This window comes from Mustela erminea, chromosome X, assembly GCF_009829155.1.
Source record: "Mustela erminea isolate mMusErm1 chromosome X, mMusErm1.Pri, whole genome shotgun sequence".
NCBI classification, from domain to species: Eukaryota; Metazoa; Chordata; class Mammalia; order Carnivora; family Mustelidae; genus Mustela; species Mustela erminea.
In genome coordinates, this window is record NC_045635.1 from 36,490,053 (window position 1) to 36,502,814 (window position 12,762).

At 42.1% G+C, this 12,762-nt stretch overlaps 1 protein-coding gene and 1 non-coding gene across 2 annotated transcripts; both read right to left on the reverse strand.

The window, feature by feature from the left end:
• Positions 1-7,671: 7,671 nt before the first annotated feature.
• Positions 7,672-8,215, reverse strand: LOC116583285 (60S ribosomal protein L10-like). The gene has a single exon (XM_032331349.1). It carries the CDS (start codon positions 8,051-8,053, stop codon positions 7,751-7,753), a length of 303 nt encoding a protein of 100 aa, XP_032187240.1. The 5' UTR covers positions 8,054-8,215; the 3' UTR covers positions 7,672-7,750.
• Positions 8,114-8,247, reverse strand: LOC116583821. The gene has a single exon (XR_004282920.1). It is a non-coding gene; the product is annotated as a small nucleolar RNA SNORA70 (small nucleolar RNA).
• Positions 8,248-12,762: the final 4,515 nt, after the last annotated feature.

The window sequence follows — 12,762 nt, forward strand, 5'->3', positions numbered from 1 at the left end:
AACTATAGGCAACAACGGTGAACAAGAAAGACTTTGTTCCACGGTAACAGGAAGGCTCATTCCAAGTTGTGCTGGTATAGATGAGACAAGCATGTCCTCAAAAGGAGAACCCTCTCGAAACTTCTCAGTTTGCTGAAGTTTAGGATTTTTATAGCTTGAAGTATCTCCTCATGTCTAAGTGAAATCATCAACCTTTATATAGAACTGTACACGTTATTCATAGTATCGAGACGTTTTGCCATCATTAGCTTTGTGTGCGTCCGACTAGATCACTGCATACAAGAGGCTAACAATTTGTATAGGGAACATGTTAATGGTAAGAAGGGTAATATTGGAGCTAGAAACACAAGAATGATCTAAGTCAAGAATTTCGGAACCAAACATTTAGCTAACATTTCCTCAAGACTGTGTTTTGGGTCACTGAAGGCTGATATGTGCTGTAATTAGCTTGTTTCCAGCATAATGGAGCCCCATGACTTACTCTGCTTGAACTGGGAGTCATCCACATGAATCTGTCCCATATCTGGAATAACTTTTCATGGAATAGTCCATGTGGTATGGTTACAAATGAACGCTCCACCCTTTCGACAAATTTTTTTTTTTTTTTTTTAGTAAAATATCACAGATCAACGTTGTTCCCCAGTAGCTGTAGTTTAACTGTTCTGTTCTAGACCTTAGGGAAGAAGTCTGTTCCATACCTCATGAACCAGGCTTAGTCTTTTTTTTTTTTTTTTTAAGAGTTTATTTATTTACTTGACAGAATGAGATCACAAGTAGGCAGAGAGGCAGACAAAGAGAGAGAAGGTGAAGCCGGCTGGGCCTGATGCGAGGCTCAATCTCAGGACCCTGGGATCATGACCTGAGCTGAAGGCAGAGGCTTTAACCCACTGAGCTACCCAGGCGCCCCTGGGCTTAGTCTTGAGAATAGGTTAGTTGGTCTTGCAGGTGGGCTCTCAAAGTTCAGGGAATTAATAAGCATTTCTTATGGGAAGAAAAGAAAAATACAGGTTAATGGTTGGAGCAAATTTGAAACCCAGTGTCTGAGTCCTGAGTGCTGCTCGTGAGAAGATTGCTAGACCAGGCTCGAAGCATCTTCAGGGGGAATGAGGGCAGACCGTGGCAATCACACAGGTTTTCCTGCTCTGCAGTGTGAAAGTCTCTGGTGATCTTCCTGAGCGGCCCCGACAGCAGCAGGCATGAACATGAACATTGTGTCCACATGGGCCACTGTGGCAGTTTCTCTAAGTTGACCTGAAGTTGTCTAGCTTCAGTTCACTGGGCTTCAGAAAAAAAAAAAGAAAAAAAAAAAAAGGAAAAAAAAAAAGGCAGTTTCTTTCTCAACGATTCCAAGTCAAAACAATGAGAGAAAATTGGAATCCTTAGTTTGGAGAGTCATAGCCAGATATTTGAGGAAATCAAAAGAATTTCAGTCCCAGCTCAGTTTTGTGGGCAAACAACAGTCAAACATAATCAGAACTAGAGTCTAACATTCACAGAGGTGTGTTCCTGAAACATAAATTTTCTCTCTAAAATCACCCTCATTTCCACCAAAGGTAACCAAATCAAAACTAATTTGTTTATGAAATAAGTCTAATTTCAACAACTTGGTCTGATTATTTTACATAAGTGCAGCAAGAATAGTGGTTGACCATAAAAGTTCCTTTAAAAATCTGCTTTGCAGGGCGCTTGCGTCTGCCATGAAGCTATCCTTGAGTTCCTTAAAGCTGTCTGGTTGTATTTGAGTCTCTATAAGTCTTTCCCGCGTACGGCATTCCAGTCAAAGCCCTGGTAGTATAACCAGTGTTTCCAGTGGTATCCTGTTACAAGGAGAACAGATTATTATAAACTTATGCAAAGAACTATAATTGCCATGAAAGTAACACTCGAGTGTTTCTGAAGTCTAGAGGGATCAGGTAGGGAGAAAAATATAATTGTTTCCTTAAATCTGGAAGAGCAAATGTTAGAGAACCAGCAATGTTTCCTCAATTCTTTTCAGTCCCGTGTTACTAATTCTTGTTCCATTGGATGCAGTTTTTCCATTAACTCCAGAAATTCTTACTCGGTTTTGTTTTATGATTGTAAGGGTATCAGAAAACTGTATCTGTCAAAAGTCCTTTCCATGAATCTTTTTGAATCTGAAGCATATTGTAAAAGCAGCAGAGTAAAACAATAACTGTAAATGTCGAGACTAAAAAAATGGGGGCACCTGGGTGGCTTAGTCGGTGAAGCGTCTGCCTTTGGCTCAGGTCATGATCCCAGAGTCCTGGGATCAGGTCCTGCTTCTGGCTCCTTGCTCAGCAGGGAACCTGGTCCCCCTGCTTGTGCTCTCTCTAATAGATAGATAGATAATAAGTAAATAAAAGACTAAAAAATGGCCATGGTTAAAGAGCTGATGAGAGTTCATTATAATACAGTTGACAAGGAAATTTGGTTATATCCTGTAGCAAGCAACACTTCGATAATAGAATTAGAGATGACGACATTATACAAGGACATATCAAAACTTTAGGAATTTTATATGATTTCTGGAACAGGTATAGCACAAGCCCATGTAATTGGACCTAGGAAGGTTTATCATCATTTATCTGAGAATGCTTCCCATGTAATTTAACATACCAAATAAGCCTGATTACTCAAAAAAGTCTTCTTTTAGAATCTGAATTTTGGGAGGTTTGTTAAAAATATCAGAAGGTTTTGAAGCATAGGCTTAAATGGGATCACAGATCATTACAAAACCCAATACTTAATTATCTATTTAACCAAGGCAACAGACAATAAGAAATTCTAAAGGCAAGTACAGAAGTTTACATAGCTGTTAGCAAATCTTAGTTCTTTTAATATTGAGAAGATTCAGTTTTCCTAAGTGAACAAGGACCTCGTAAAGACTAAACATAGAAACTTGTTTTTCTAGGCAGATTACATGGAAGATAAAAACCTTGTTTACAATTTTCTACTAAGAACAGACCAACAGTATACCCTTCTCTTGATGAGCGCTGGGTAATATATGGAACTGTTGCATCACTATATTGTATACCTGAGAGTAATATAACACTGTATATTAACTATACTGGAATTAAAAGAGTACACCAATAATCTAAGAAATTTTTGGTATTTTTAAAAGAAAAACCAAATTCCAATCCTGTACCAGTGTACTTTAGATATTAAAACTCATTCATTCTGATCTTAGTCTCAACCACACATAAAATTCTTTTCCAAAGATTCCTTTTGCATAAGCCTCATACAAATTTCTTTTTTTATTTAGACTTTGTCCTAAGTTTTCCTTCTCCAAAAAACCAGTCTCATTTTAGGACAAAAGCACTTGCTTTTTCCTCCACAAAAAATGTACTCCTATTCCTCATACCTTTCTTACCCAAAACCCACGTCTTACTTTCCTTGCATACAGAGTTGTTTCCTTTATTATTTACAGTGGTTTTAATTGCACTTATTAGAATTCTTAATGCTTAGAAACCTTACTTTCTAGAGAAAACTAAGTAGTAAGCAATTGTGAACCATCTGTTACATTAGAATTCTCTAGATTGGCAAACTTATGAATACATCTCATAATTTCTTGAAACATGTGTTTTGCCAATGGTAGGTACAATCTTTCAGTAAAGCATAAAACATGTTTACCAACAGACCCAAATTTATCTTTATTTTTTCTGTAATAAGGCAAAAGTAGATAAACCTGTGTTTAGTAAGCAATGTTTCAGGATTTTATTTATGAAAGACTTAGATACCCAACGAATTCAATCCACTATATCATTTAACTTAGCAAAAGTTAGAAATTTTAGGTTCCCAAAGATTTTAGAAGCTATTTAAGTTTACCTACAAACTTTTTATCTTATTTAACCTATTTGCTTTGAACAATTACCCATGAAAACTTCATGAAACAAAGTCAACCATCATTTGTAGTCATTTTGCTGACAAACTACAACAGATACAACACGAATTTAACAAATTGAGTTAGACTAAAAAGTTGATTATTTGTATTGTGTTCAATATTGATAACTCCCAAAGACATGCCAATTTTAATTAGACCAACAAACTTAAACTGCCTTTAATATTAAATATTTTTCCAGATCATGTGGACTTGAAACTTTTTTGAGTTAGTTCTATTTCTGAGAATTTAATTTATATAAGGACTTAATTTTCTTTAAGCCAATCAAATAGAGCCCTTTTACAAATTAATTTTGGCGATACCACGTGGAGGTAGAAAATGCCACATATCTACAATACATACAGACACAAACAAAAACCTTATAATCATTGTTTTAAGAATTTCAGCCACGAGGCGGGTATGATAACGCAGAACTTGCTGGTTTACAAAAGAACGATTGGCCCCAGACTGGTTTTCTGGCAGATGGAATAAATTAAGGTCACCTGCTCAGATGGCCAAAGGGTTTTTTCTGTTAACATTTGTGGAGAGGACACTTAAGATTTGTATTTATCCTTGACAAGTAACCTTATGGAAGCTGTGGGCTAGGTTTCAGACAAGTGTTTCTAGAGGCATTTGTATTTTTTTAACTTTTAATTTTTAATTTTTTTAAAAAAAATTTTATTTATTCATCTGACATATCACAAGTAGGCAGAGAGGCAGGCAGAGAGAGAGGGAGGAAGCAGGCTCCCCGCTGAGCAGAGAGCCCGATGTGGAGCTCGATCTCAGGACCCTGAGATCATGACCTGAGCCGAAGGCAGATGATTAACCCACTGAGCCACCCAGGTGCCCTTTAATTTATTTTTTTTTAAAAGATTTTATTTAACAGAGAGAGAGACACAGTGAAAGAGGGAACACAGGCACTGGGAGTGGGAGAGGGGTAAGCAGGCTTCCTGCTGAGCAGGGAGTCCAAGGAGGGGCTTGATCCAAGGACTCTGGTATCATGATATGAGCCAAAGGCAGATGCTTAACTACTGAGCCACCCAGGTGCCCTGAATATTTTCTTTTAAAGGTTTCTCTTTTCTTTTTCTTTTCAGTCTTAGAAATAGGAAATGAACTAGATAAGAGTTCTCCTAGAGTTTATAAGACTTGACATTGGGGCATCTGAGTGACTCAGTTGGTCAAACGTGACTCTTGATCTCAGCGTCATGCGTTCAAGCCCTGTGTTGGGCTCTACACTGGTTGTGGAGCTTACTTTAAAAAAAAAAAAGCGCCTTTTGGAGGTCCGGGGATTGGCAAAAAGGACAGATTGAAAGACTCTGAATTATTTCGGGGACCATATTTCTAGCTTTGCTAAGCTTTGCAAGGTAAGGACAGCTGCCTTTAATCCTTCAAGGAATTGGGTTGCAACTTAAATGACATTCTAGGTTGATCTGTCCATCTGGTTTAGTTCTTCCCCTCTGGGTACATAGTTCTAATTTTAGCTTAGGGGAGAGGGCCTTAAAAAATTCCTAGCAGGCTCTGAATATCAGTGACAGTTGGGCCAACTCTTGACTGTGGAGCCATAACTGCGTTAGTATGGTGAGGAGAAGGAGGCTTTGATTTTAATGCCTTGTTCCCTGGAAGCTCATTTGAAGGGTAAGAAGGAAGTGGAGCAGTTGGAAGTTCTTCAGGAGTTGATAATTTTGAGCTTAATGTCACAATTTCAGAAAGTTTCTTATTGGTCTCTTGCGTGGATAGTATCTGGTCAGTTTCTTTTAGAAGCTTCTAAATAGCAATTCAAATATGTATCCCACTCCGATGTTTTAGTTCCGAAGCCAGCTTTCTTGAGTTGGGTGTGCAGATAAACTAGTTAGGATTCCAGAGGACTCCCATTTAGGTCAGCTGAGCCATTACGATCCTCCTTAGTATAATTTTCTGATTTCTTTAGGAACTTGCAAGAATAGGACCCATGTGCTTTAAACATGAATCCCACCAGAGTGTTGGAAGGTGGTTCTCCATCCCGTTTGTCCAGTTGTGATGGCCGATCTCTCATCTTAGTGGTTTTGAAGGCTCCGTACTACCTAAGGGGTTTTATTGTGGACCAGTGCGCTGATTAGAGGGATTTCGCTGTCGCAGGTGTTACCCCCCGAAGCCAACTGCTCGTATTTTGTGTCTCGGTTTTCTCTTGGTTTAGCCTAGCTAAATCGAAAGTGCTCGGAGAGCTGAGTGGCCAACTCTTATATGCGTCCCCGGCAGAGCAACTAAATTATTTGTATTGTGAATGGGAATCCCTCTGGGAGTGCCTGCACGGTGTGAGGTTAACCTCTGTCACTCTCTAATGAGTGGAGCTAGCGTCCCTGGTCTTCTGATTCATTCAGAATCTCGTGTATATGATTGTAGCATTGAGCGTTCAAATTGGCAAAATAGCAAAGGATTTTAAATTCCTGGGATGAGGATTCGTCTCCGATAGACCTGTAACCTGCGCTCTAGGGAATGGCGGCGCCTCTTCGGACTTACGAACCAAAAGAGAGACAATGGAGAAGACCTGAAGCCTGTGTCACACCCAGGATACGGCCCTTTCCTGAGTTGGCAGGAGAAAGACCAGAAGCAACCGTGAAGAAGCCTCTGGACTTTCTACCCACCAAACCGGGAGGTCCGGATCTGGGGAAAGACTCACCCAGGCGTCCCTCCTCCTTCCGAGGACACGGGCTGGACGCAAGGGGCCCGTTCTGCTACCAAGGCTCTGGTTCCTCATGGAGTCCAGGCGGAAAGGTGGCATCTCTTTCGGTCGCCATGCCTTCGTGTTCGCCAAATTGTTGCTTGGAAAAAAAAGCCAACCTCGAAATAGGTTAGTAAATGCTTTTTTCATTATCTCGCTGAGGACTGTAGCCCGGGAGACAGTATTTCAGATCGCTTGGAAAGATCTGCTCTGAAGCTTGTTGGTTTACAGGGGATATATGCAAAAAAACGGGAAAGGGTGTGCATGCTTGCCAGCGGTTCGCCAAGGTATAACTGCGCCTCCCAAGGTGTAATTTCTTCGGTTGTACACATTTAAGTTTGTCGATTTCCACACGGACTCGTGAAAGACCATTAGATCCTCTCAATACGGTGTGTTCCTGTCCTGATTGTTCAAAAATATTGCCAGCATGCCTCCCCTTTACTGGTTTTCTGGTTCTTGTGTTAGGTTTCTCCTTGAGATCCCTTGGAATGGCCACAGGAGGCCGCACAGCTGGAGGTGGTATTTAAGGTGATGGCTTGGGCCATTTTCGGGGGTTACTCAGTTTTCCTGGGTCTCCTGTTATTAAACTTCTGTTTTTCACCTGTTAATCCATTTTATATTAATTGATTAGACTAGTCAGAGAACCTAGAAGGAAAAAAGGGAAAACAGTTTCCACCCCTACAGTATGGTTTAGGTACCAGTCCTCTGTTGCTCTCATCTTTGTTTTGTTTGTATCTTTTTTTGTTTAATATTTTATTTATTTGTCAGACAGCACAAGCGGGGGAGGGGGGGCAGCAGGCAGAAGGAGAAGCAGGCTCCTCGCTGAGCAAGGAGCCCGTTGCTGGGCTTGATCCCAGGACTCCCAGGATCATGATCTGCGGGGAAGGCAGCCCCCTTAACCCACTGAGCCACCTGGCGTCCCTATCTCCCGCCTCCAGCTTTGAAACAAATTTTACTGAGAAGGAAAACAACCTTCATGATGAAATATGGTTGCGATTTTTTTTTTTTTTTTTTTTTGGCTTTCCCGTCCTCTCCACTGGTAATTTTCTTTGCTGACATTTTTTTTTTTTTTTTTTTTTTTTTTTGCTTTCTCTAGTTTTTTTTTTTTTTTTTTGACAGGAAGTTGGATTTATTGGTGGGCATGAATATGACGGGAAGGGGTAGTGCTAAGGTTCTCATGAGTGCAGAGCCCTCCATTTGTCCAAGGGACCACGGTTAGGGATGTATTTGACCCCACAGCCATCTGGGATAAGCCGCTTTTCAGCCACCATGTCTTCAAATTCATCCGCATTGAACTTAGTAAAGCCCCACTTCTTGGAGATGTGGATCTTCTGGCGGCCAGGGAACTTGAACTTGGCCCTGCGTAGGGCCTCAATCACATGCTCCTTGTTCTGCAGCTTGGTACGGATGGACATGATGACTTGGTCAATGTGGACCCTGGCTACTGTGCCCTGGGGCTTTCCAAAGGCACCCCGCATACCTGTCTGCAGCCTAAATTGGAGATAGCCATGAGGTCAGACCCCAGCATCCACCAAAAGGGCTGTCTCCAAGGTCCCTTAGGGCAACCCATACAATCAACAGGCTGCATACACTACCGAGGAGGCTACTGTTTGCAGCCATGGCACACTGGGCCCCCACAGACAAAGAGCACAGTCGGCTTAATTGGCTGCAGAGGCTTTCTCTAGTTTTAACATCTCTTCATCAGCAAAACAGAACAATGTCCATTATGCACAATACCCTCAAAGGCTCTCCCTGGGGGATTGAGACGTTTATCTCTCAAGCTGAGAAGTGGCCTTGCATGGGTCCCTGGTGTGTTTTTTTGGCCTGGTAGGCTAGCATCTTCTGGATAGGAGCTGGCCTCCCCAGCACTGCACCTCACTAATTTCAGGCTGTGGCCGACCAAGAACGCCTTGTGCCTTCTGCTCTCCCTGGCACACGGCTGACATCACACGGCTTACTCACCGTGATTCACACAGTGACTGCATGAACGGCCTTCTGAGAAGACCAGCCAGCATCCCTCGTCTCATCTCATCACTGGGTTCTGAAGCTTCCCTTTGCTCATGAGGAAAACGCTTTTTACCTCAAAGAGCTATTGTGAGGAACAAAAATAGAACTAGCTGTGAAGCACTCTGCACCCGCCAAGGAAATGTGAGTCACCCCGGGACTCTCAAGGAGGACTGGGCTCAGCTGTAACATAAACCATGCCCACCCCCCCCATCCCAGCGGCTGAAACAGGGTAGAAGTTTATTTTTTTCTCATGATTAAGTCCAAGGGAAGTTGTAGGGGAGGAAAAATAATTTTCCTTTTCCCCTTCTGAGTTCTGAGCCCAGAGCCCTGCAATAAAAGATTAACAAGGAGAAAACCTGCTCCCCCCAGCAGTGGTTTATTAACCTGTTGGTCTCTGTATGCGTGGGAGAGACTCAGGGAAACTGAGCAACTCTCTGACGTGGCCTAACCAGTTTTTTTTTTTTTTTTTTTTTAGATTTTTTTGAGAGAGAGGGTGAGAGTGTGAGAGAGAGAACACAAGCGGGGCTGGGAGGGCAGAGGGAGACTCCCCTGCTGAGTGTGGAGCCTGATTCGGGGCTAGACCCTGCGATACTACTGCCCCCTCCCCCCTTCCCCCTCCCCCCTCTCCCCCGCCCCGCCCCCAGTCATTACCTGAGCCAAAGGCACATGCTTAACCGACTGAGCCACGCAGGCGCCCCTGACCTAACCGGCTTAAATACCATCTTCAGCTAAAGGCAAAAGAATGAAAGTTACTATGTGTGGATGTGGATGGGGGGTAGTTCTGAGGGGTGACCCAGAAAAACACAGGCAAACCGGGGTCAGGTGGTTATGCAGATTTAAGTCCGTACCTTCTCCACTGGTTAGAGTTCCTTGTGGCTCAACCTTTCTCTTCTGGTACCACGGGGGCCACACCCTTACCGATGGAGAGTTCCCTTATACGTGAAAACGGTCATACAAAAGGGTTAGCTTGTTTTCAAAGCTTCTTCTGAGTCTCCTGTTTCTCAAAGGCATCCTCATGGTAAAGAGGCCTGTTCTGGGTTGGTAGCTTCTGCTCCTTTTCAAAGGCTGGAGCACGCAGTGCAGCTCTGTTCCACCCAGCTCTGAAGGACCTAGAATCTCCCCATGCTATTGGTCCGTGGTGTCGGGTTTCTAGTCCCATCGCAGTCTTCTGATCTAAGAGGGGTGCCAGGGCGCCGTCTGACCCCAAGGAAAGATACGCTCCTGTGTGCGTCTTTACTTAATGTGTCACTTCTGATCACCAAATGTGTGGTTAAGTTTCCCGCCCCGCGCAATTAGCGGATACCTGCTGGGTGTCCTATAGTTGAATGGAATTCTAACACTATCTCCCTGGGGAGAACATCAGACCCCCGGCAAGGTAAAGGCTCAGTCCCACAAGACTTCTAACCCCCTTCAGACAGCAGGTGTAAGTTTAGGCTCTCATCTGTGCTTCTGGCTGACTGTAGATCAGTTCCCACATCTCCCTCCTTGGGTTAGATTAATTTGCTAGAGTGGTTCCCAGAGCTCCAGAAGATAGTTTAAAAAAATTTATTATTATTATTAAAGATTTTATTTATCTATTTGACAGAGAGAGATCACAAATAGGCAGAGAGAGAGAGAGAGAGAGAAGCAGGCTCTCAACTGAGCAGAGAGCCTGATGTGGGGCTCGATCCCAGGACCCTGAGATCATGACCTGAGCCAAAGGCAAAGGCCTAACCCACTGAGCCACTCAGGCACCCCGAATTTTTTATTATTTTTACTTTTAAATTAACATATAATATTCGCTTCAGGGGCACAGGTCTGTGATTCGTGAGTCTTACACAACACCCAGCACTCCCCATAGCACATGCCCTCCCCAATGCCCATCACCCAGCCTCCTTGTCTCTCCCACCCCTCTTCCCCTCCAGCAACATTCAGATTGTATTGTGAGATTAAGAGTCTCTTATGGTTTATCTCCCTCTCTGGTTTCGTCTTGTTTCATATTTTCTTCTCTTCCCCTATGATCCTCTACCTTGTTTCTTAAATTCCACATACCAGTGAGATCATGAGATAATTATCTTTCTCTGATTGACTTATTTCACTTAGCATAATAGCTTCTAGTTCCATCCATGTCATTGCAAATGGCAAGATTTCCTTTTTTGATGGCTGTGAAGTAATCCATTGCATACATATGCCACGTCTTCTTGATCCATTCATCTGTTGGTGGACATCTGGGCTCTTTCTAGAATTTGGCTCTTGTGGACATTGCTGCTATAAACATTGGGGTACAGGTGCCCCTTCAGGTCACTACATTTATATCTTTGGGGTAACTACCCAGTAGTGTGATTGCTGGGTCTTAGGATAGCTCTATTTTCAACTTCTTCAGGAACCTCCCTACTCTTTTCCAGAGTGGCTGAACCAGCTTGCATTCCCACCAACAGTGTAGGAGAGTTCCCCTTTCTCTACATCCTCTCCATCACCTGTCATTTCCTACAGGTTAATTTTAGCCATTCTGACTGGTGTGAGGTGGTATCTCACTATGGTTTTGATCTGTATTTCCCTGATGCCACGTGATGTGGAGCACTTTTTCATGTGTCTGTTGGCCACCTGGATGTCTTCTTTGCAGGAATGTCTGTTCATGTCCTCTGCCCATTTTTTAAAAATTTTATTTATTTATTTATTTTTAATTTCTTTTCAGTGTAACAGAATTCATTGTTTATGCACTACACCCAGTACTCCATGCAATACATGCCCTCCATAATACCCACCACCTGGCTCTGCCAACCTCCTACCCCCCCCTGCCCATTTCTTGATTGGATTATTTGTTCTTCTAATCCATGAGCATGGAACGTTTTTCCATTTCTTTGTGTCTTCCTCAATTTCTTTCATGAGTATTTCATAGTTTTCTGAGTATAGATCCTTTGCCTCTTTGGTTAGGTTTATTCCTAGGTATCTTATGGTTTTGGGTGCAACTGTAAATGGGATCGACTCCTTAATTTCTCTTTCTTCTGTCTTGACGTTGGTGTAGAGAAATGCAACTGATTTCTGTGCATTGATTTTATATTCTGATACTTTACTGAATTCCTGTATAAGTTCTAGCAGTTTTGGAGTGGATTCTTTTGGGTTTTCCACATAAAGTAGCATCATCTGCAAAGAGTAATAGTTTGACTACTTCTTTGCTGATTCAGATACGTTTTATTTCTTTGTGTTGTCTTATTGCTGAGGCTAGGACTTCTAGTACTGTGTTGAAAAGCCTTGGTGTTACTGGACATCCTGCCATGTTCCTGACCTTAGGGGAAAAGCTCTCAGTTTTTCCCAAATGAGAATGATAGTTGCTGTGGATTTTTTATATATGGCTTTTATGATATTGAGGTATGTATCCTCTATCCCTATACTGTGAAGAGTTTTAATCGAGAAATTGGAAGGGGAGGTGAACCATGAGAGACTATGGACTCTGAAAAACAATCTGAGGGTTTTGAAGGGGCGGGGGGTGGGAGGTTGGGGTACTATAGAGGGCGGTGGGTATTATAGAGGGTAGGTATTATAGAGGGCATGGATTGCATGGAGCACTGGGTGTGGTACAAAAATAATGAATACTGTTATGCTGAAAATAAATAAAAAATAAATTAAAAAAAAAAGAAAGGATGATGTATTTGTCAAATGTTTTTCTGTGTCAATTGAGAGGATCATATGGTTCTTGTCCCTTCTTTTATTAATGTAGTGTATCACATTGATTGATTTGCAGATGTTGAACCAATCTTGCAACCCAGGAATAAATCCCACTTGGTGGTGGTGAATAATCCTTTTAATGTACTGTTGCATCCTGTTGGCTAGTATTTTGGTGAGAATTTTCGCATCTGTGTTCATCAAGAATATTGGTCTGTAATTCTCCTTTTGGATTGGGTCTTTTTCTGTTTTGGGATCAAAGTAATGCTGGCCTTATAAAATGAGTTTGTAAGTTTTTCTTCATTTCTGTTTTCTGCTTTTTGGAACAGTTTCAGAAGAATAGGTATTAATTCTTTAACTGTTTGGTATAATTCCCCTGGGAAGCTGTCTGGCCCTGGGCTCTTGTTTTGTTGGGAGATTTTTGATGACTGCTTCAATCTCCTTACTCGTTATGGGTCTGTTCCGGTTTTCTGTTTCTTCCTTGTTTAGTTGTGGTAGTTTTTATGTCTCTAGGAATGCATTCATTTCTTCCAGATTG

What these genes read in the sequence shown, in the direction of transcription:
- LOC116583285 (XM_032331349.1), bottom strand. Translation starts at nt 8,053, where the DNA reads ATGCGGGGTGCCTTTGGAAAGCCCCAGGGCACAGTAGCCAGGGTCCAC.